This window comes from Ambystoma mexicanum, chromosome 8 (genome assembly GCF_040938575.1).
Source record: "Ambystoma mexicanum isolate Mex_15411 chromosome 8, UKY_AmexF1_1, whole genome shotgun sequence".
In the NCBI taxonomy this organism is placed as follows: Eukaryota; Metazoa; Chordata; class Amphibia; order Caudata; family Ambystomatidae; genus Ambystoma; species Ambystoma mexicanum.
In genome coordinates, this window is record NC_090929.1 from 1374348808 (window position 1) to 1374370601 (window position 21794).

At 44.5% G+C, this 21794-nt stretch overlaps 1 protein-coding gene across 2 annotated transcripts in view; it reads left to right on the top strand.

Annotated features, from left to right (window-relative positions):
- The window catches only part of LOC138473015 (uncharacterized), a 691661-nt gene that overhangs the window by 420237 nt on the left and 249630 nt on the right, over nucleotides 1-21794 (top strand). The window contains exon 3 of one of the 2 annotated variants that reach the window (XM_069611490.1): nucleotides 1811-2144. The exons of the other annotated variant lie outside the window; for it this stretch is intronic. Within the exon in view, the coding sequence (XP_069467591.1) occupies nucleotides 1811-1852 (42 nt within the window). The 3' untranslated portion in view covers nucleotides 1853-2144. Of the gene's footprint in view, nucleotides 1-1810; nucleotides 2145-21794 lie in introns of those variants that run through there. 2 annotated transcript variants of the gene reach the window in all.

Below are 21794 nucleotides of genomic sequence, written 5' to 3' on the forward strand. Positions count from 1 at the left end.
CCACTGCTATGAGACCTGCCTGGGAGTTAATGAAGGGAGTGAAAGTAGCGATTCTCTCCTTCAATACCCTGGGGCAATACACCAACAAATGGTGCAGCAACTCCAGTTCCACACCACACAGTGTGCAGAGCCTGAGCTCCGGTGAAATCCCCAATTTAGGCCCTACCATGTTGAGGGTCGGCAGACAATCCAATCTAAATTTGAGGTACCAGTCTCGAACCTTGGCTGAGGGGAATTTTTGATGACACTTAATGGCTGTTCTGAATAAAAAAAAAAATTAGTGTTACTAAATGAAAGTAGAAGTGGTTTCCTTCTCTACCTATTTGGGGCCGTAATAGAGCAGAACCCAAATTGATATGCCGAAATGACAAATGTTAGATAACCTTCCAGCAAAGATAATGCTTACAGTACAGAAATGTGGTTATTCTATAAAACCACTTGGCAACATCTATAAAATGAAAATCCTTTCTATGTCTTATGGAGCCGAAATATGGGGTCCAACTAAAATGCAAGATCTGAGCAGACTGACCAATATTTGCCTAATGAAGACATGTGGGCACCAAATAATTCTACTTACTGATTACTAACTTGGGAGGCGGGCACCGCTCTGAAGGCATTCAATTACAAGCAGTAAGATTTAAATTCAAATAATGTATTTGACATACAACAGCAAGCGGCATACACAGATTGCAGCAACAATGACAAATTAAAAAAGGGGGAACAAGGAGACAGCCCCTAGCTTAGTGCTGTCAGCACCCTGTTGGTGCCCCACTATAGTTAGGTGTCCATGCTCACAAATTAGAGCTGCACATCCTTGATGAAATAGTCCCCTTTATGACTTATAAAAGACAGAGAAATAATCATCTGATGCATTTCAGACCTTCATGGTCCATTTTCAGAGATAACATCTGTCTCCTTCTTAATTGACAGAAATCCAAACAATCTTCTCACTAATTTGAAACAGCCACCGTAATACAGGGCTATAAATTATAGCGTGTGTCAGAACACTCAAAGCAAACCTGAGAATTCATTGTATGTTTGTTTTTCCTTGATCTCCCTTTTTTCATCTACCTACTGAAAACCCACGAGTTAAAATTGCCATTGATGCCATAACATACACATTAATACAATGTAGATTAAAACGTTATGATTACTGATTAAGGCAAATAGTAACAATATGTTGTGCCATGTGGGAACGAGCTACTTGGCGACAATTCTCGATTCAAAAAATACTCTTGAGAAATTGATGACCGACTATAAAGTTTGGAACAAGTGTTTTAATATCAATGCTATTAATACCCCCCTCACTCTACTGAAATCTGCTGATAAAAGACCTGTCTGCTTTCTCATGAATTTTTTTTAGAAATAACTAGAGTTGATGTAGCAACAGAAACTCTCAATTGGGAATATATACCATTTGCGCCAGCAGTGAATCAAGTACGTATTATAATAAATAAAAACATTTCTCTGCGTTCCCTAATAATTCCATCAGACATGATTATATGGCTATTAAATGTAATGTTATGCCAACATTGGAGCTAAGTGGGGCTTGGGCTATAATTAATAGGGACATAAGGAAGTGTTGAATGTGCCTGAGCAACCAGCTGGGCATCTTCTGATTCAGTGTCAGCAATTAAACCAAAGACGTAAGAAATTCCTACAAGCATATAGTCCAAAGGAGATTGAAATAGTTGACAGTAATAAACTATGGATTTTATTTATGATGGGTAATGATCTTAATGTGATATTTCATGTCACACGATTTTTGTATGAGATTTAAAGCCTGTTGAATTGTTTATAATTGTTACAGGAACAGACAAATATAGATCGCCGCACCTGCTTCATCATTTAAAGCAAGGTTACTTGGTCGACGAAGCACTCTGGTGGGATCGCCTAACAGGAGGCTTGAGACCCTCTTGGACAATAGCAGCCACCAAAATGTTGGATCAAATCTTTTCACACACAGATTCGCAGTCTGGGCAGAGCGGACCCACTTAAACTTGACTTTGGATCTCTTCTCTTCTTCAAACATTTTGTAATGACTTTTTAGAAATTGTAAATTGAAGTTCTTCATCCTTCATCCTCTTGTAAAAATCACTTCGGTGATTATATACTCGTAATAAAAAATAAAATAAAAATTGTTACATTTGTGGTTAATACTTTTATTTTTAGTTTTCACTGTTTGCAAGTAGCATAACGGGTCCTAAGTGAAAAGATATTTCTAAAAAGATCTTTTTACTTACAGACAGATTTAGAAAGACCGATCTGTGACCGCACTGAGCGGTCTTTCCAAATCCAACTGTCACGCCCCTGCCGCACACGAATCCGCAGGGGTTGACAGTCAGGTCGGGATCTGGAAGCGCAGGACCAGGAGAACAGGAGAACGGTACGTGTGTCTGTGCATGTGTGCATGTGTGTTGGTGTGTGTGTGTATGTATTTGTTTTGGTTTATGAGAGTGGAGGGGTGGGACCAAGAGATAGGGGTTCATTGTTGTGTGTGTGTTGGTATGGCTGTTGTGTGTATGTATGCGTTTTTGTTTGTGGGAGTGAGGGTGGGAGGTGGTGGGGGGCAGGGAGGAAGAAAGGGTCCTCGCGGGATGAAAACCCCCGAATATGTTTTTTTTTTTTTTTAAAAAGGGAAACTTCATGTTAAAGGTCTCAAGAGAAAAAGACCTTTTCAATGCCGGTTTTCAGATCAAAAGAAAATCGGTCCAAGTAAATCGGTTTTTTTCTCTTGAGACCTTTAAAAAAAGATCTTTTCACATAGAACCGCATAATGATGTATACAATGTTATGCATTCATAACTGTATTATACAAATACACATTAAAAATATGTAATACCATGAGTCTGCAACCAGCACATGTGTTTAGTGCCAGCAATGGTATTCTGTTTGGCGTGTGCCATGCCAACAGGGTGGCCACAAGAAACTATATTTCCTTTGTTGCAGGTGCCCTTGCCCTTTACCTGACTCCCACGATCTATAGGTACTCTGTGCAGGTATAGGGGACAAAAGACAAGCCAGCATGTGAAGCATGCATAGCTTCTTGGTGCGGGTGGCTGTTTTGGTTAACAGGCAGTTGTCTGTGGAGGTTGCTGTTTTCTCTTTTGTTAGGGGAGGTTGTATTTTACTGATTTTTTTTTTAAATAGTTTTGAATTTCCCCGTGGTCAAAGGCCTGCTTGGGGGTCTGGTGTTCTCCCTCTCTGTGTGTGTGGGTATGCGCTCATTGTACAATATCATTACGATGCCATCTTCCACATTGATAAGACACACAGCACATTTTAGTTATTTCTGGAAGAGGGCATGTTGTATTTCTAGTTGACAGAGAGGCATCAAGGAGCCCCAGCTGGTCACTGCACTTTTCATTTGAAAAGCAATGGATTTCTTTTTGAATGACTTATCTCTGTGATGCTCAGTCTTCGTCTCAAAGGGGTGCCATTTAATGATAACCATCAGAGCAAGCAGATGTGTATTCAAGAGAACTGGCGACCCGTGGTGAGTGCATTAGCCATGACTTTCAAAAAACAAAACCTCCGACTGTCACTTTGGATGTGTTTGGAAGGATGTTATTCAGTGATATTTCTATGTTTCCCGAGGGAGTGCGCATAAAGGCAACTGAACTTTATAAATGTATGGTTTTTAATTACCAAGATCTTTGTTTGGTGGGCGTATGGATCTGTGGTAAACCAGATTGAATGACATGTATTCAGTAGCCGTTGTCTCCTTAGGATTGTATAAAGGAACCGCATTTTCCAATGTTGGAGGGCCCTGATCATACATTCTGAGGGGAACACTCATTTTGTTCAGAAAAGAGGTTCCTTTTCAGGGCGAAAGCTGGCATTGATAGGACAAGGCTTGCCTTAAAGGTGCCGGCTGGAGTTCACTGCATACAAGTTATAGTTCGTTCACTGCGTTAGGTCTGTTGTTTAGTTGCATTGCCCTATACACTGTGTAGATGTATGCATTTGCAGGCATTGTGAACTGTACTGAAAGACCTTTTAACTGACGATGTCGTGCAAATGAATTTACTAGAAAAGTGTCCATTTTATGTTATCCGGCGAGCTATGTCATTTTGTGCATATGCGCAAATCAAGCGTTGGCACAGTGCGCAAATCGGCTGGTGGTGCCATAGTTGAGAATTAAGTGCATGGTGTGCCGCAGAACTGATGACAACAGTGTGAAGCTGAGCAGAATCCCAAGCTACACATCCTGATTGATTTAACTGAGGAGGTTCCATCAAGGTTTTCCGGAGTACTTTATGTCCAGTAAGGGGCGGGTGCCTTCCAATTCGTAGGGCACTCAGACCATAAGTGTCTATGCTCATTTCCAATTAGCACAGCCACAGTCCTGTCACGCTATCAAGATTTTTTTCATTTTCTCGTGCCACCCAAGGCCTGAATTTAGAAGCAGTCCTGACCAAAAACTGTCAGGAACCCCGCCCCCCTCTCCTTCACCTCAATAGCCAGTAGGGACACACTGAGCTGCGCACCATTGATCAATATATGCTCAGTAAGCGGCGTATGCCCTCAGACTCTTTCGCTGACTTTCATTTCACTGACATGCTTCATATATGTAGTTTGTAACTGCCTCATTGTTGTTTACCATTCATCCATTCTTGTAACTGTAACTAGCGCCTAGATGCCCCGGGGCTTTGTGCACTGCTATAAATGTAATAAATAAATAAATAAATGGAACCCCTGACCTGATCCCTGAAGACAAGAGATTAGGTACATCAAGCACCACTTGGAGGGAAAGGAAAACGCACCCGGTATTTCCCTCTTGTACTAATCGTACCTCCCCCCTCACTAAGTCAGAACACACAAGGGAAAACATCCCCCTTTACAGTCGCAGCATTCAAAGCACATGCATGACCTTATACCCCCACTGGAAACACACATTTGAAATTCCATGGGAAAAGGGAAGCAACCAGGCCCCATACATTTGAAATTTCCCAGGCGTAACCCCCTTTAACTGCAGTGCATATGTTGGGCATGTAATAAAGAGCAAAACAGTTAACATTTGATTAACGTGCTGCAATGCCAAGACAAGACCTTTAACCTGCTGCAGAAATAAGTTGCCGTTGGTGAATACATGCTCATGCATGTGCGTCTTTCCTCTCCGGGCCTATGTGCAGGAGTGAGATGCATTAAGACATTGCATTGGAGTGCTAACATGGCAGATGTGTGAGTGAGGGGATGGCTCTCTTTAGAGACCAGAATGTATTCCTCACATTTCTGGTTTCAAACATCCATTGGGATGTAACAGTACAAAAGTAGAATAATTAATTGTTCTAATGTTGTCTACATTTGTGAATAATCATAAACATGGAAATGGGAGACTTTGGCTGAAACGCCTGGGTGCACTTGGGCTGTCTTCTTTGCACAAAATAAACCTGGGATTGGCCAACTGCTGTTCCAGCATGGTCAACTGGGTCTGCACAAGTGACTATCGACTGCATTTTTGTTGACAGTTGGATGTTGAGGAAGAGTGTGGATTTTTTGGTCACCCCCTTTGGTTATAGTGATCACTTTATGTCAGAAGCTCGATTATACATTTCGTGCAGTAGGTACTCGAATTAGCTGGAACGGTCCTAAAGCTCAGAGTCAATTAGCAATTATTACAGTTATTGCAAGACTCCTCGTGTGACTGGGGACTTTATACTTTAAACCCAAACAACTTTGGACAATTTGGTCGGGCCATCTATTGCAGTCCCATAGGATAATTGGAGTACGGAATGATCAGAATTCAAATAAAAAGCATTGCCATGTATACAGTGAAGAGGTGGCGACTAGGCAAGAGGAATGGAGTCTCAGTTTTAGGAGAGTGACCTATCAGGCGGGTCTATCTTTTGAACAGGTGTCTGTTAGAATAAAAAGTCTTCGACAAATGTATAAGAATTGACTCCATCATACATGCGCCAAGAGGCTTCAAGATGACGCAGATGTTATGCTGTGTACCTTAAAAAATAAAAGCTCTCAAGCCTTCTGGTGCCTTGTGAATGGGGGGGGGGGGGCGCGGGGGAATTGTCTAGTACTTGCACACAAATTAATGCCCTGCAGGAGTCTACTTGGGCCTCTCATTTCACTCCCATTCATGCTAAGCCTAACTTAGCCTTTATGAAATGTGTTTTGAGCACAGAGAGAGTTGAGCCAGGGAATTGTAGTGGCTTTGGCCTTGAAGAGTTAACATCAGTAATTCATAACATCAGTGAATCCCGTGCTCCTGGTCCTAAAGGGCTCTCAAATTATTTATTTAAAAAAGACCCTGTTGTATGGGCCCAAACTCTATCACATTAATTTGAAACAATAGTAGAAACTAACTCTCTCCCACTTTCCTGGTCGACTGCATATATAATTCTTATATAGAAAAGAGGTGAGAGGACAGAACCCCTTCACTATAGACCCATAACTATCTCCAATGCTGATAGTAAGGCCTTCGACACAGTGTTTTTGTTACATCTGGAAAACTGGGCAAAGGAAACACAGTAGCTGGAGAAGTGGCAAATTGGTTTCCATAGAAATATGGGCACCTCTTTAAATGGTATTTGTCTTGGGGGGTGGGGTGTAAATCCATATATGCTGCATTAGTAGATCTAACAGCAGCTTTTGATGTAGTAGATCACAATTTATTATGGAAATAATTGCACCAATAGGGTAGCCCCCCCTAGCCCCCTGGATTTTTTAGGTTAATTGTTGTTCTACACACTAATGCGAACGTGCAAGTTAGTTTAAATCATTCTGCCCATTTGTCACGCACTATACCAACTTTTCGTGGGGTAAGGCAGGGATGCGTGTTAGCACCCTGCCTCTTTAATCTAAACATGGTTGACATTGGTGATTGTCTGAAACCTGCTGTATTTGCTACACCAAAGTTATTGAACTTGAAACAGTATTGGTTATCATATGCAGACATTTTTTTATGATTTTCGACTGTATCCACGCCCCTTGGTCTCCAGAGCCTAATCAATGCTTTTTCAGCTTTTGCCGATTCACATTCGTTGTGGTTAAATACCTCTAAAACAAAGATTATTACATTTACTAAGGGGAAAACGAGGAATACGTTTAATTGGAGGATTGGTACAGAATCTTTGACTGAAGTTCATTCCCTAATCGATCTTGTTCTTTTAGTCAGATCCATCCCTAGCTTGAATAAATTATTTATGTGGATTAAAGTTAGGACTACTATTTATCAGCTAGTTAGAGTTGATGAAAATATGAGACATTTTCCTAATTCCCAGTCCTCAAATACTATTCTGGATAGTCTGTACTTAAAATACTCTATGGGATTGAATGTTGTACATTAGCAATTCTTGAATATCTAAATGTGATCAGCAGAAGGTTTTTCTAGAGGGTGGGGGGGGGTGCACAAGGGAGTGCTTGAGAGAAGAGAAAGAGCCAGATGATAAGGATTGGTTATAGAAGTCAGCAAGAGCTGGAGTGGGGGAGGAGATGTTGTCTTTAATGGTTATGGAAGATCAAGGGGACACCTGTTTGGATGGGACCTTCATACAGCAGACTACTCTAGAGATATCCGTTGTGATAGGTGAGAAGGAGGATAAAGTTGGGTGGGGAGTGAAAGAGGCCAAGGAAGGCAGACGGACAGGGGAGGGGGATCGAGGGAGGGGAGGAAGTGAGAGAGGTCATAATGTCCTGAGTTTTGGAGGAGAAATGGGTGTCCAGTGCAGTACAGAGGGCGTGAGAAGGAAGAGGAGAGGTGGAAACGGCAGATGGATTGGCTAGTTCCTTGCAGATTTTGAAGAGTTCAGCCGTGTTGTTCAAGGCTCCAGATATATACGGGCGTAGAGGTGAGCCCTCTTCTTGGAGCGGATAGACTTTATTGCCTCTTATTTATTTATTTGCATTTGTAAAGTGCACAACAGCCCTCGGGCATCGCAGCACTGTTAAGACGGCTTACTTTAGTTACATAATTGCTAGTGAGAAACTGATGTACATAAATGTTGCCTAACCCATGTTGCAGTGGGCAGCTTAACTTGGTTGTATAAGTGCTAGCAAAGATATGCAGTTTGCCTGACCCCATCTTGCAGGGCGGCAGCAGCATACAAATGCATAGTCAGTGTAGATGGCAAAAACATGATGGCCAGCCCCAACTTGAAGGGCGGCAGCAGCAAGTAATGCATAGAGTCAGTATAGGTGGCTGAAACATGAAGGCCAACCCCATGTCGCAGGGCGGCAGCAGCATACAAATGCACCTCAGTTTAGGTGGCACAAACATGATGGCCAGCCCCATCTTGAATGGTGGCAGCAGCAGGTAATGCATAGTCAGTATAGGTGGTACAAACATAATGGCTGACCCCTTGTTGCAGGGCGGCAGCAGCTTACAAATGCATGAAGTCAAATCCGGTGGCAACAACATGATGCCCAGCCCCATGTTGATGGTGTCATGCACCAGGAGCTTGCAGCAGGTGGGGGCACCACGTAGCATAAAGGCAACCAAGGGGCTGGGGGGCACATCATGCAGCGTACAGGTGACCAAGGGGGTGGGGTGGCACACCACGCAGCAAGCCGGCGACAAGGGTGTGGGGGGCACATCACGCAGTAACCAGGCAACCAAGGGGCGGGGGGGCATGACCAAGGGGGTGGGGGGCGCATCATGCAGCAAACAGGCGACAAAGGGTGTGGGGGGGACATCACACGGCATAGAGGCGACCAAGGGGTTGGGGGGGCACATCACGCAGCAAACAGGTGACCAAGGGGCTGGAGGAGCACAACAAAGGGGTGGGGGGCACATCACACAGAAAATAGGTGACCAAGGGGGTGGGGGCACATTACGCGGCATAGAGGCGACCAAAGGGGTGAGGGGCATGATCAAGTGGGTGGGGCTGCACATCATGCAGCAAACAGGTGACCAAGGGGGTGGGAGGGCACATTACGCAGCATACAGGTGACCAAGGGGGTGAGGGGCATGACCTAGGGGGTGGGTGGGCACATCACGCAGCAAAGAGGTGACCAAGGGGGTGGGGGGCACATCATGCAGCAAAAAGGGTGACCGAGGCGGTGAGGGGGACACATCATGCGGGATACAGGTGACCAAGAGGTGTGGGGGTGCATCATGCAGCAAACAGGCAACCAAGGGTGGGGGGGCCACGACCAAGGGGGAGGGGGGCACCTCACACAGCATACAGGTGACCAAGGGGGTGGGTGGCCACATCACGCAGCAAACAGGTGACCAAGTGGGTGGGCGGCACGACCAGAGGGTGACGGGTGAATCACACAGCAAACAGGTGACCAAGTGGGTGGGGGGGCATATCACGTGGCATAAAGGTGACCAAGAGGGTGTGGGGGCATGACCAGGGGCTGGGGGGGGCGCATCATGCAGCAAACAGGCGACCATGGGGGTTAGGGGGCACATCACGCAGCATACAGGTGACCAAGGGGGTGGGGGGGACATCACGCAGCTAACGGGCAGCCCAGAGGTTTGGGGGGCACAACCAAGGGGGCGGGGGCACATCACGCACCATACAGGTGACCAAGGGGGTGGGGGGCACATGACGTGGCATAAAGGTGACCAAGAGGGGGGGCATGACCAAGGGGGTGGGGGGGCACATCACGCAGCAAACAGGTGACCAAGCAGGTGGGGGGCACGACTAAGAAGGTGAGGGGGCGCATCACACAGCAAACAGGCGACCAAGAAGGTGGGGAAGGGCACATCACATGGCATACAGTTGACCAAGGGGGTGGGGAACACGACCAAGGGGGTGGAAGGGCACATCACACGGCATACAGGTGACCAAGGTGGTGGGGGGGCACATCGTGCAGCATACAGGCGACCAAGGGGGTTGGGGGCACATCACGCAGCAGTAGGTGACAGGCCAATTTGTCAGGGGAGGAGCCTGAGGTCTGCCACTTCCTTTCAGCAACTCTGCACTTGCGTTTCAGAATGGCTGGAGCGGAATCATACCAGCTATTACTCTTGGAGGCAAGTTTCAGGTGGATCCTCATGGCAGGGGCAAGAATGTCGAGTGTGTTAGTGATAGCAAGATGGAGATTGGCAAGCACAGAGTCAGTGGGAGAGTGAAGAGGCGGGGAAGCAGGAGGGGATGAAGGTGAATGGAAATGCAGCAGTTGACACCCGTTTCATCGGACGGATGACCGCGAAGGAGGCTGGCAGTGCTGGTGGAGGCTCGCTCCGGGGGCCGAGAGGTTCCAAATGAGAAGAGAGAAGAGAGTGGTCAGACCAAAAGACAGGGGTAGTGAGAGGGTTGGAGAGTGGCAGATCGGCAGGGATAAAGGCATCAAGAGTGAGTAGGGCCGGAGTGGATGATCGTGAGGGAGAGAGATGTACAGAGATCACAGAAGAGTGAAGAGGCAGGAACAGTGGAATCAAGGCAGATGTTAAAATCTTCATGGTGGAGGAGTTTAGAGGTAGAGGTCAGAAGAGAAGATGTGACGTTAGCCCATTCAGAAAGGAAGACAGACACTGGGCCAGGGCGTCTGTAGACAGTGGCACGGGTGAGAGAGAAAGAATCAGAGATGCAAGCTTGCAGACAAGACTTTTAAAGGAGTAGTAGGGCTGAACAGTTTTCTCCCTCGGATATTCCTGGTTTCTCTATGATGAGACTAATTTTTGTGTCTCCCAGTATCTTCCCTTTCTCCCTGAGATCTGTATATTGTACCAAGGGTTTAATTTCACTCTTCCTAAGGCTGTTGGTACTACTGGGATCAGTAGGAAGAGTCCCACAGTAAAGTTCACTCTTCTTATGGCTTTCGGTACTACTGGTACAAGTGGGACGAGTCATGTTATAAGGCTCACTCTTCTTAATACTTTTGGTTCTACTGGGATGAGTATGATGAGTCCCGTAGTAAGGCTCGCTCTTCTTAAAAAGCTGCCAATTAGAGGATTACCACTTGCTCCAGCCGCCTCTTTTCCCAGGTTCCCCTCTGTCTGTTACCTTCCTAGCTTTGGGTATGCATCAACGGGTTGGCGTCTTTCAGTTCCAAGATGCTTTATTCCGTCTGTGCAGGTGACTTTGGTACTTCTCTGCATCTTCTCTTCTGGTACGTCTTGGCACACCTCCTGGACTGTTCTACCAGTTTAGAGAGGGCTTCCCTCTCCCTTCTACTGGTAATCGCACATCATGAACACTTCCCTCTGCAGGTTCACTTCTTTCTGTGGTACCTCTCGTGGTATGGCTTCATGAAAGATACTGATACAGAGAGACTTCTCACCTTTCATGATCCGGCCACCTTCTTCACAGGCGAGTCCTTCCAGGAATACTCGTTCAATGCACAGCTTCTCTTTAGGCTCTGTTGACACAGGTGATCCTCGCACACCTGTGTTTCCTTCTGACCTGTTTGAAACTCCCAGGTCTCTCTCCGTCTTAGCTCTGCTCCTCCCATTTTTATATTGCCAGACTGAGGATTTCCCTAACTCACACCGTAGTACTTCCTAGCGTATGGGTCAAGTTTGAACTAACTCTGTGGGGCTTCCTCATCTCATTGTCATGCAGCTCCTCAATCTCTCCTCTTCTCTGGTGTTTATTCTTCTCAGTACCTACTTGATATTTATATTCAGCAAAGGTACCACAGTGACACATATAGGAGGATTCTGGTTTTATCAATACCTTCTGGTTAGTATCTTTATTTATATGAAAAGGGAGTTCCTTCTCGGAACGGAAGTCCCTCTGCCCAAGAGGGGTGTCTCTCCCTGTGAGATCCTGCTTTTCCCCACCCCTAGGAACAGTATTGTATAGTGGGCATCCTCCCTAGTCTCACATGAAGAGACTCCCCTGTGGGGAGAAGTGACAGAATCCCACCATTCATCACAGCAGTTAATGCCCAATGGACATTTTTAGCGGGGTACTGAGGAATGCCCTTCTGTCTTTAAAGTGGGCCATCTTCCCATCTTCCTCACCCAGCTACCTTGCTAGCACTCTATAATTCCCATTGCCAACCTTTCTTGCTCTTGGCACCATAGAGATAAAAGTCATTTGTATGGGTGTATACTTTTCCCAACCCTCATTTATTCCGGAACATGGTTAAGTCTTGTCATGGCAATGCAGCTCAGACGTGGTTGTGTTCATTGTAATCCTCTCTACCAATTTAACTGCAAAGCATGCAGCAAGGGGAGTAAGGCAAATGGAATACTCAGTAAACATGCACCAACAGCACATGGAATTAATTAAATATGCCCCTCAGCCTTGTTTAAAACCATTCCACCTAGGTTCTGAACCACCAAGCCTTAGTCCCAAACAGCCTGCTGCAGCAAAATACCAGACACTATAGAAAAGCCTCTGTTTGATTAATGTGCAGGAGCACTGTGGTGACCTGGAGAGCTGTTAGAGCACAAACCGGTGGAAGCCCATGTGAGCTGAGAAAACTCTGTGGGGTCAGGGGCCGGGAGCGACTGCAGAGGCCAGGGGAGAGTTTTTTTGTAAGTGTGGGTATAACTTACACCATGGTAGTGTTTTACCACAAACGTAGGCAAACTTGAGAATTTGATGATGAAAAATGAACTGCATGCTAAACATACTAAACAATAATACTTAATGATAGTGGCTTGGAAGGCATCTTCCAAAAGGAGTTTGGTATTATTTTGGACACTTTGGCTACTAGAAAGAATACATCTACCACAGGAATCTCGCAACAGTTCTAAGGATGTACTCACTATTTTGTGTGTTGCCACTTTCCTAGTTTATAATTTCCCCAATCGAATTATTTTGGCAGTTCCATCTTGGTCCAAAAATATGGTCATGTCAGTTTCACATTACCCCTGCTGAGCACATTGGCATGTGTGGTTAGTGAGACTGGCTTATTGTGTTAGGGGTGTACGATTTTGTATAAACCCATTGCACGGCTTGCCTGTCTATTAAATGCGAATCTATTGACTCGAGATGCTTCGGCTTTGCAAATTTCCATCACACATGATTGATGTTCTGAGACGATTGTGTGTGTTTGTGTGTGTGCGCAGACGCAGGCACGCGCTGGCGCATTAGGTATGGATGGGTTATCTTGTTAATACGCCTTCTGCAACAGCTGAGTGTGAGTGTTAGTCTGTTATTTCAGAGTGTGTGCACCTGTTTGTTCATAAGTGGGCTAGTAGGTGTGAATTTATGTATTGATTTGGTGTATCTTGTTTATCATAAACAAACCTTACACCATACAATATCCAATAAATAAATAACTCTTAAAGCATTTTAATTCTCTAATGACAACAGCAGTATATAAACCAGTCCATCAAAGTGATTTTTTTGCTGTATGAATGTTAGTCTGATTCTGTTGCCTTTGGTTAGCCGAGTGATTCAACATTTAACAACACTTGATCATGATGTCCTCATGTTAGACTCCAAGGAGGGACGTGTGTTGTTTCTTGGTTTCTTAAGATGATGAGGCTTTCATCGCGTTCACAACACTTGAAAGTTATCTGAATTTGTGTTATTTTAGTTTAACCAGGTTTCTCATTTTCCATGACACCCGGGTGCCAGTTTCACTCTGCCAGCAGAAAATTGCCATTCCGGTTTCAACAATGGCAAAACAATTCTCATTCCTCTAGTTCTGCACATTCTCATGCCATGCCTTTGCCCAAGAACATTCGCCACATGACAATTTCACGTTTTCTTTAGAAAAATGCTCCATGTCACATATATATATTTCCTCTGGAAAATGGTTGTGTTAGATTTGTAATACACCAAGGTCCTGCCTTGTGTCACATTGCTCCCATTAATTCACTTTCCCAAGATGACTGTTGACAAAGATTACCACCTCATTAATGTGTCGGGAAAACGGTGAAGTGCTAAAGGGTTAAGTAAAGCGAACATGAAAGGCGTTACCCCACTCTTGATTGAAAAAATTGTGCAAGTCCACTTACAAATACTGTGTGTCATCCAAAAAATAAAGCATATTTTATTCAACAATTGCCTCCATAAAAGACATTGTATAATGTCACATAGTAAAAGTATACATTCATATACATCACTGTATAGAGGGGATGAAATAAATAGAGTGGATAGAATGGATGAAATAGAGTGGATGGAATGGTTAGAGTGGATGGAATAGATAGAGTGAACGAAATGGATGGATGGAACGGATGAGACGAATGGATCAAATTGGTGTAATGGATAAATTCGATAGAGTGGAGGAAATAGAATGGACAGAGTGGATGGAATGAATGGGGCAGATCGAATGGATGGAATCGATGAGATGGATGGAATCGATGAGATGGATAGAGTCGATGGAGCGGATGGAGTGATGGGGTGGATGGAGCATATTGAGTGGATGAACTGTGAACAATGGCTTGCACCAGATCCTCATGGGATTGTGAATATTGGCATGCGTCGCTTCTGGATGGAAGTGCAAATGTTGGCATGTCCCACACTTGGAGCTGTGAACACTAGCCTGATTTGCATGTATGTAAATGTAAACATGCACCACACGTGTATCACTGTGTACCCTGCTCTCCTGTTCCCCATGTCGTTGCTATATATCCATATCCCCCCTCTCACTGTAAACCCAACCACTGTCTGTATGTGTCTGTATGTCGCTCTATCCCTGCCATCCTGTTCACGTACCTGGTCACGGGCGCTCTAAAGATAACCATCATATCACATCACTACGCTTACTCTATGCTATACACTATTATCAAACTAGAACACAGCTATACCCCTGATTAATTTGTCCTAGCGGTTCACATACAAATATGACCCCATGAACACCTCATCACCCTAATAAAACGCAGCTAGCCGAGCACATTCCGGCCTAGTTGTTCACATATGCGTCCTTCAGGCCTAACGCAGCCAGAGCTCAGTCTAGGTGTCCATCGACCAGACTGCACACATTCAATTGATATCTCCTGCACCACACATAATGCTAGGACGCAGCTAACACCTGGCAATTACATCAGCTGCACACATATCCGGTGCATCCACACACCCTACGACATTATCTCTCTACTGAACAGAACTATGGTTTCCGAGGGCGTTCAGCCTACCAGCGTTTTGAGGTCATACCAATGATATATAGAGCGCTATATAAATGCCAGGTAACATAACATAACAATGTTGTCTAAGAGGTGGGGTTAGTATGTGATCATGTGCTAGATCGGCCTAGGTGAGTTTCTATTCTAGACATTGCGGAACAGCTACGTCAATTTTTCCAGTTTTTAAATTGATTCCATCCAAATGTGTAGTTTACTCAGTCACAGAGTTTATTTTTGCAGAGGTGGACAAAAAGAAGTCTGTTAATCAGGCTAAAGGATTTTGGGCCTGCAGGATGGTCGATAAATGTTTTGGCTTTGATACCATTAATGAGGCACTATCCCTAGTGCCTTATTGCGTAGTTCTTGCCGTCTTCAGGACCAACAGTGATTTGTTTTCTAGAGTTGTACTTCAGTGACATTCCCCTTCATTTGAGCAGCAATTAAACATCTCTTAGTATTCGTGAACCAGGTGAATCAGAGCGGAACACTTTTTTGGGGATATTGAATTCCTTTTTTTCAAGAAAGTGAATAATTCCTTTTAACTGGTCCCAATTTCTTGTTCAGACCTGTCACTTCAATTGACTGTTCTTATTCTTTTGTGGTTTGGTGTTTTTATTATTCCATAGGAAGTTGCTCTTGTGATTGAGGGCTCTGGTAGCTCTCTATAGATCCGTCTAGATCTGAAGTTGAAAGCGAGGCATATGTCGAGGGCAGCATAGAGTTTAAATCAGTTGCAACTCGCTGTTAGTATTCCGTATTATTTCTTTCCCGGTGCCGTCGGGTTTCTGCTTCCGCAGCATAGATTTACTTCTCTCGCGTAAGTGGTCTTATGCGTAGCCGTGGGACCATGGCTCTTTCCTGTCTGCTCGTATAACTTTGATTCTATAACTCACGTGGCTTCACTTCACGTGAAGCCGAGAAGCCACGTGATTTATATAATGAAAGTTCTATAGTGCCTGCAGCAGAGAAGATTGACTGCCAACTCTGTTAAGGGTTTGCTTTTTGGACCTGCGCAGCTGTGAAGAACATTCCAAAATCAGGCACACAGTCACATTCCTCTGCTGCCATAGCACCACAGTCGAGCGTATCTCAGAGTCAGGTCTGGGCTACTACCTACTATCCTCGGTGTGGGCATTGGAAGAAAGCAAGCAGTGGCAATCTGAGAGGAAGCGTGATTGAGGAGGAGAGAGAAGAGGTGGTGGAGGAGATACCGGAGTGGCGTGAGGCAGAAGGAAGAAGATGGAGGGAAAGGAAAGAGGAAAGACCTGGCCAGGGGGCAATAAGCAGAGGGGGTGTTAACAAACAAAGTACAACTTTGAAAGGTTTCGGGAGGGGAAGAGAGTGGAAAAATCTGGAGAGGGAAATGGAACGAGGAGGGGGTGAAAAGCAAACTGAACAATGGAAGGAACTTGAAAAGCGAAGAGAAGGATAAGGCAGTGACAAAGAGAAGGAGGCAAGAGCGCAGACGACTGAGGGAGCAAAGTCACCTAGGGAAGAAGAAGAGAAGTTAAGTGGAGAGGTCGAGTGGGCATTGAGGAGGAGGGGAGGTGTAGGTAAGAGCGAGTGCAGCAGACCAGGAGGTTGAAAAGAGGTTTATAAAGAACCAATGCAAGGGTCAGCTAACCTTCTCATGCTGGCAGTGACTAAGACAGCATCAGTCGACTGCATCCTAGGGCTCCCATCCAAAGCTCCACAAGCCCAGCCATATCTCAGGGGAGTCAGGGGTGGTAGTGCGTGAAACAAATACGGGGCCCCCAAAGAAACCAACCCGGCTTAGACTGAGAATTGCAGAGGACACTTAAAACCCTTTGGAAATTCCCCACACGTCACCTGCCCAGCCAAACCCATAATTTAGCTTGTTTTGAGTTGAAAAATAAACCTGTCTGATTCATGTTTTATTAGTCTGGATTTGTCGCTTGAACCTGCTGGACACTGAGAGAACAGTGGAAGATAGACGAGCAATTTTGCCACCATCGTCATACTCTGATCACTCAGTAAAAATACTGCTATTTTTCAATATATATATATATATTTTTATTTACATATGGTATTATTGTTTGTCTTTAAAATGTATGAGCGGCTTAATACTGCTGATGTTTTTACCATTTGACACACAGATGCACGCTCTGCTTCTATCTGTTCTTTGTGTATCTCACTGACAGCACCTGCTTTGTTTTTTTTAGTTCATTAAGTTGCATTTTTTTTGGAACAAAATAATCAAAATCTTACATTCCAACATAACACAAGAAGCATAAATGTATTTACAATGCATATCAACCTGAAACAAAACAAACAAATGTATCATATAATATGGCGTTTTTCCCCTTTTCCAAGGGCTGGAATGGGGGTTCTGGCCCGGCAGCCCAAGTTATCGTCCTGAGCGAAGCAAGGGCATTTAACGAGGGCTTCAGGCCATTACCCCAGTTCAAACTCTTGGAATGGGGTATTAAAGGGATTAGCCCCTCTTCCCTTTCCATGGCAGCTTCCCCTTCCCTGGCGGCCTGCAGATGCAGAGAGGAAGGAGAGGCCGGGAGTGCCGCCGCCACAGATATACAGTAAATTGGGGGGTGGAAAAAAATAAAATAAGGAGACGAAGTGTGGGGGGACGATGGCGGCGGGGGAGCCATCTGTCCGGTGGGATGTAACACAGGCTTTCACCGGCGGTTCAAGCCTGTGTTCCTAATCACCTGATTGGCTGGCTCTCCCGCAGCATGCTAATAAGTAATAAATACATTGATACTTAAGAATATCAGTTATTAAAGCTAATGAAATATATCAGAAGTAGATCCCTTGAACAAATATGGATTATGATAGAAAAGAAAAACAAGCTAAAAACGAGAAAGCATATGCAATATTCCTAATATGTCTTTTCATACACAGAAATGTATTATCTTACACTATGATACACGAACAATTAGACACGGGGACATACAACATACAATCCGGACACACCTGGGGAGGGGGGGCTGTATGAGGAGAGAGCCTAACAATATGCTTCTGTTTATAACGCAGATCATGCTTCCGTTTAATGAGGCCCAGGGATCACTCAGGTTTTCACTGGCCCATCGCTAGGAATCACGAAAAGAACGCCAGTAAATCATAGGACAACTCAAGCATGAAGAACAAGCACAGAGTACGTAACATGTTTAAATAGTCATCTAAATGAGCTCAGTAAAAGTACACTTATGGTGGACAGCGGCCATATTTTCTGATATAGCTTTGCTCTAATTTCAAAAAGACAAACATTCAATCTTAAGTGAGGGAAAGCAATGAAACGAGGCATACTTAACTGAGTTATGCCCATAGGCAACCTTCACAGGGGCAGCAACCTGCAAGGTTCATAGTCCAAATGTTTGACACCATCAGTTCAAACACGTGTTGGATATGGCTAGCCCTCTGTTAAAGTGTAAATAATGAAAATAAAGTCAGCATTTTGTAAACGTAGCTTACATTAAAGTAAAACATAATTAAGGGTTATGATGGATGGTCGAGGCTTGCTGTAGGCCTTACCCCCACCCTCTGCTGTACCTAGTCCCATGCTGGAATCCCATATATTGCTCTGGTTGGAGGGATGAGAGATTGCAGGTCCCTAGTGCCCTTCCTTTGGTAGTGACAGCACCTAACCGCTGCTCTCTGATCATGTGATCCGCTGCGCTGGGAGAGCGCCTTTTGTTCTGGTGGGCCGACGGGCGAGGATGCTGCAGGATCCCTGGGTCCCTGCACTTGCAGCAGCAGGGGGACACGGCCGGCCACAGACTATTATTGTGAGTCGGTGTGAGAGCGAGTGAGCTTGTTTCTATAGCACACACTGCAGAGCAAACCGCGGAACTCTCCTCAGTCGTATTTTCAAAACCTCCTTTCTTATGTTTAATTACTTTTTTTAAATACTTAAGAAAATATACGTCTATATTGTGTGTGTTTATTAAGCTCTGCTATTGCTCAGTCCTACATATCGAATTGATGTCCTTTCTCCTATTGAGTGGTTGACAAAATCATTGCTGCTGTTAACCTACTTTAATATCTAATCTATTTTTGTGATAATTCATTTATCATGTTCGGAATCCCATCAAAGACAGATTGCAGTTTAAAGGAGAGAAATTGGATGCTGACTCTTCACTGTGGCCTGGTTCCCATTATCTCTCGTGCAAAGCGAGCGACAGACTTCAAACACATCTGCAATTAAAGTGAAATCCGTTATTGTTGAGTGCATAACAAATTAGAAAGCAGACTTCCTTCGGCCGCATCTTGCAGAGGGATGTTTAGAGAGCAGACGTTCCAACTTGGAGTATGTTGGAAAAAGGTCTGTACAATGAACGAAGAGCTCCGAAAAGCAAGACACCAAGAGGGGAAGAGAAGGGAGAACATTCAAAGACTTTCGAAAAGTCAGCAGCAGATCAGTGACCTTCAATCTTTGGCTCTCCAGATGTTTTGGACTACAGCTCCCTTCAGCCAAAAGCTGTAAATATATGTCTCATGTTTTGCACACACTTTACTGCATAGTAACTAGTCTGGCAGAAGAAATGAGCATCACACCATTGCATGCTCAGAATGAGTGCACATTTCAATTACTATCACAGTCATGTTTGATAAATTGGTGGTCATTCTTATGTTCCCAAAGTGCACATTGTTTTTATGCAAAGCAGCTGACACAATATATTCAGGGCACCCACATTATTCAACACTTGACGCCACCAATCTGTCCCTTCCACACCACTGACAATCCGACCCACGCGCAAGGGGGTGGGAAATGCCCCAGTACACTTGTCAATTTCCAGCACTGCCCCAGCTACCATAGTCTATCTATCTTGAGGGACGATGGGGGCTGTAGTCCATATTCTTCATCTGGAGAACCTCGGGTGTCAGGCCCCTCCAGGAGAAAGGCATATCCATTTCGTCACTGCATCTCCTTTATATTTTTCATCTCTTTTGATCCAGTGAAAAGTTAATGCACCATAGGGTGTGCCCCACTTTCATGTACCGACCCTATGATGCAATTCATAGTAGTACTTAGTTGTGGTGTCTTTAGTTTCCAACAGGATTTGAGCAAATTGGCTGGTAAAGTGCATCTGCCCTGTATTGTCCTGCTGGCCCGCTTTATAAATAAACTTGTTTGCAATCACTGAACGCCCCTTCTTGCTGCTGTGGGATACTAATGAGGATTTAAGTTGCCTTTGAAGTTCAAAAGATATCACTTGGTGCATTCATACAAATGGTACTCTGCTAAACCCATTAAATGCATCTATAGCTTGTGTTTCTCAGCAGTATACTACCTTTCAAATTAGCCAAAAATATAAAACCGACCTGTTTGGAGAAGTATTGGTCAGAGGAGATCTTTCTGGACAGCACTAATGGGGGATGGTCGAACAGATATTCCAAAGGTTATTCCCTTCCTGTATGGCCTGGATAGAGTTGTCTGAGTGGGTTATAGTCCACAGAACTAGCTATACTAGCTTTTGTTCATTTTCGATAGAGGACTGCTCCATTTGCTGACCTATCATACAGTTAAGTAGTAATGCTTGTTATCCCCTGAAGGACCACAACCAGTGCAAAAGAGCACTCTTTGATCCCTTTGTCACCAATGGATAGTGTGGTTTTCCTGCCCCTTAATAGCGGGCTTTGGAATCGCTGGAGAGGAAACCTGCTCCCAGGTGGGCTAGGAAGATAGTGCTTGCTCCATACACTGGGAGGTATGGTCTTTGCTGTTCCAAGATTAACTCTTTCAATGCCCTTAGGGCCTGTATATATACATGAATGATTTTAATATCAAATCATGGCTGGCTCGGCAGTCAAAAAGGTGACTGTCCGGCTCTTCGCTCTCGATCTCCCACGGCCCCTTCTCAGTGGACGGCGGCAGGGTTGGTTTAGTTTCTGTGGCAATCCACTGAGGCACAGCAAAAGACAGCACTGGCTTGCTTCCTACACATAGTCTGTCAGACGTGCTAACAAGTAGGGCCTAATTCCAAGTTTGGCTTTGCGAGAAAAAAGTGGCAATAATTCCTTTAATGCAACTTTTTTTGGCTGCAGCAGAATAAAGGCTGTTTTTCCCATACCTGCAGATAATATTTATATTAAATCCGCCCAGGAGCAGCACCAGTGGCTTGGTAATTCTCTAGATTCAGCTACTCTTCTTTCTGAGTATAGCCTTTTCCCTGCAGGAGCAGCACCAGTGGCTTGGTAATTCTCTAGATTCAGCTTCTCTTCTTTCTGAGTATAGCCTTTTCCCTGCAGGAGCAGCACCAGTGGCTTGGTCATTCTCAAGCTATTTCTCTTCGACATCAACCCTTTTTGACTGTGTTTCGTAAACCTTTGAAGTACAACTAGATCACTTTAAATTGTTCAGAAGCAGTTCATACTATAAACGCCAAATGCTGCTGTTTTAAATGTACATTGTTATTATTGCAATTCATTTTATTTGTTCTCCCTATGAAATAAGACTGATCGATTTTACATAGAATGTGTTTGAAATTAAAGTAAATTGTGTTTATTGTACTTTATTGTAAAAGGTTGAATTGCTCAGCCATATACAATTAAAACAAACATGTACATGGTGTGTATGTCAGTTATTGAGTTGTCCTACAGGCCCAGGCAACTTCGGGTCATGAGTGTCAGAGGAACGATGAAGAATCATAGCGATTGGAAATGAAGAAGTCAATGGTGGAAGAGCGCCGAAAAGCAGAGCTGCTGAAAGGTCAAAGGTGAAATGAAAAAAATAATCGATCTGGGAAAGCGGATGTCCTTGAAGGTAGTTGCAGTAGAGTCGCACTCTCCTGGATGCAGCTGAATGCTAGAGATTGCAGGCAGTGCCCACATTTCCTGAAAACCCTTGAGGTCCGCTATATTTTCACTCCTATGTCTCGCAGCA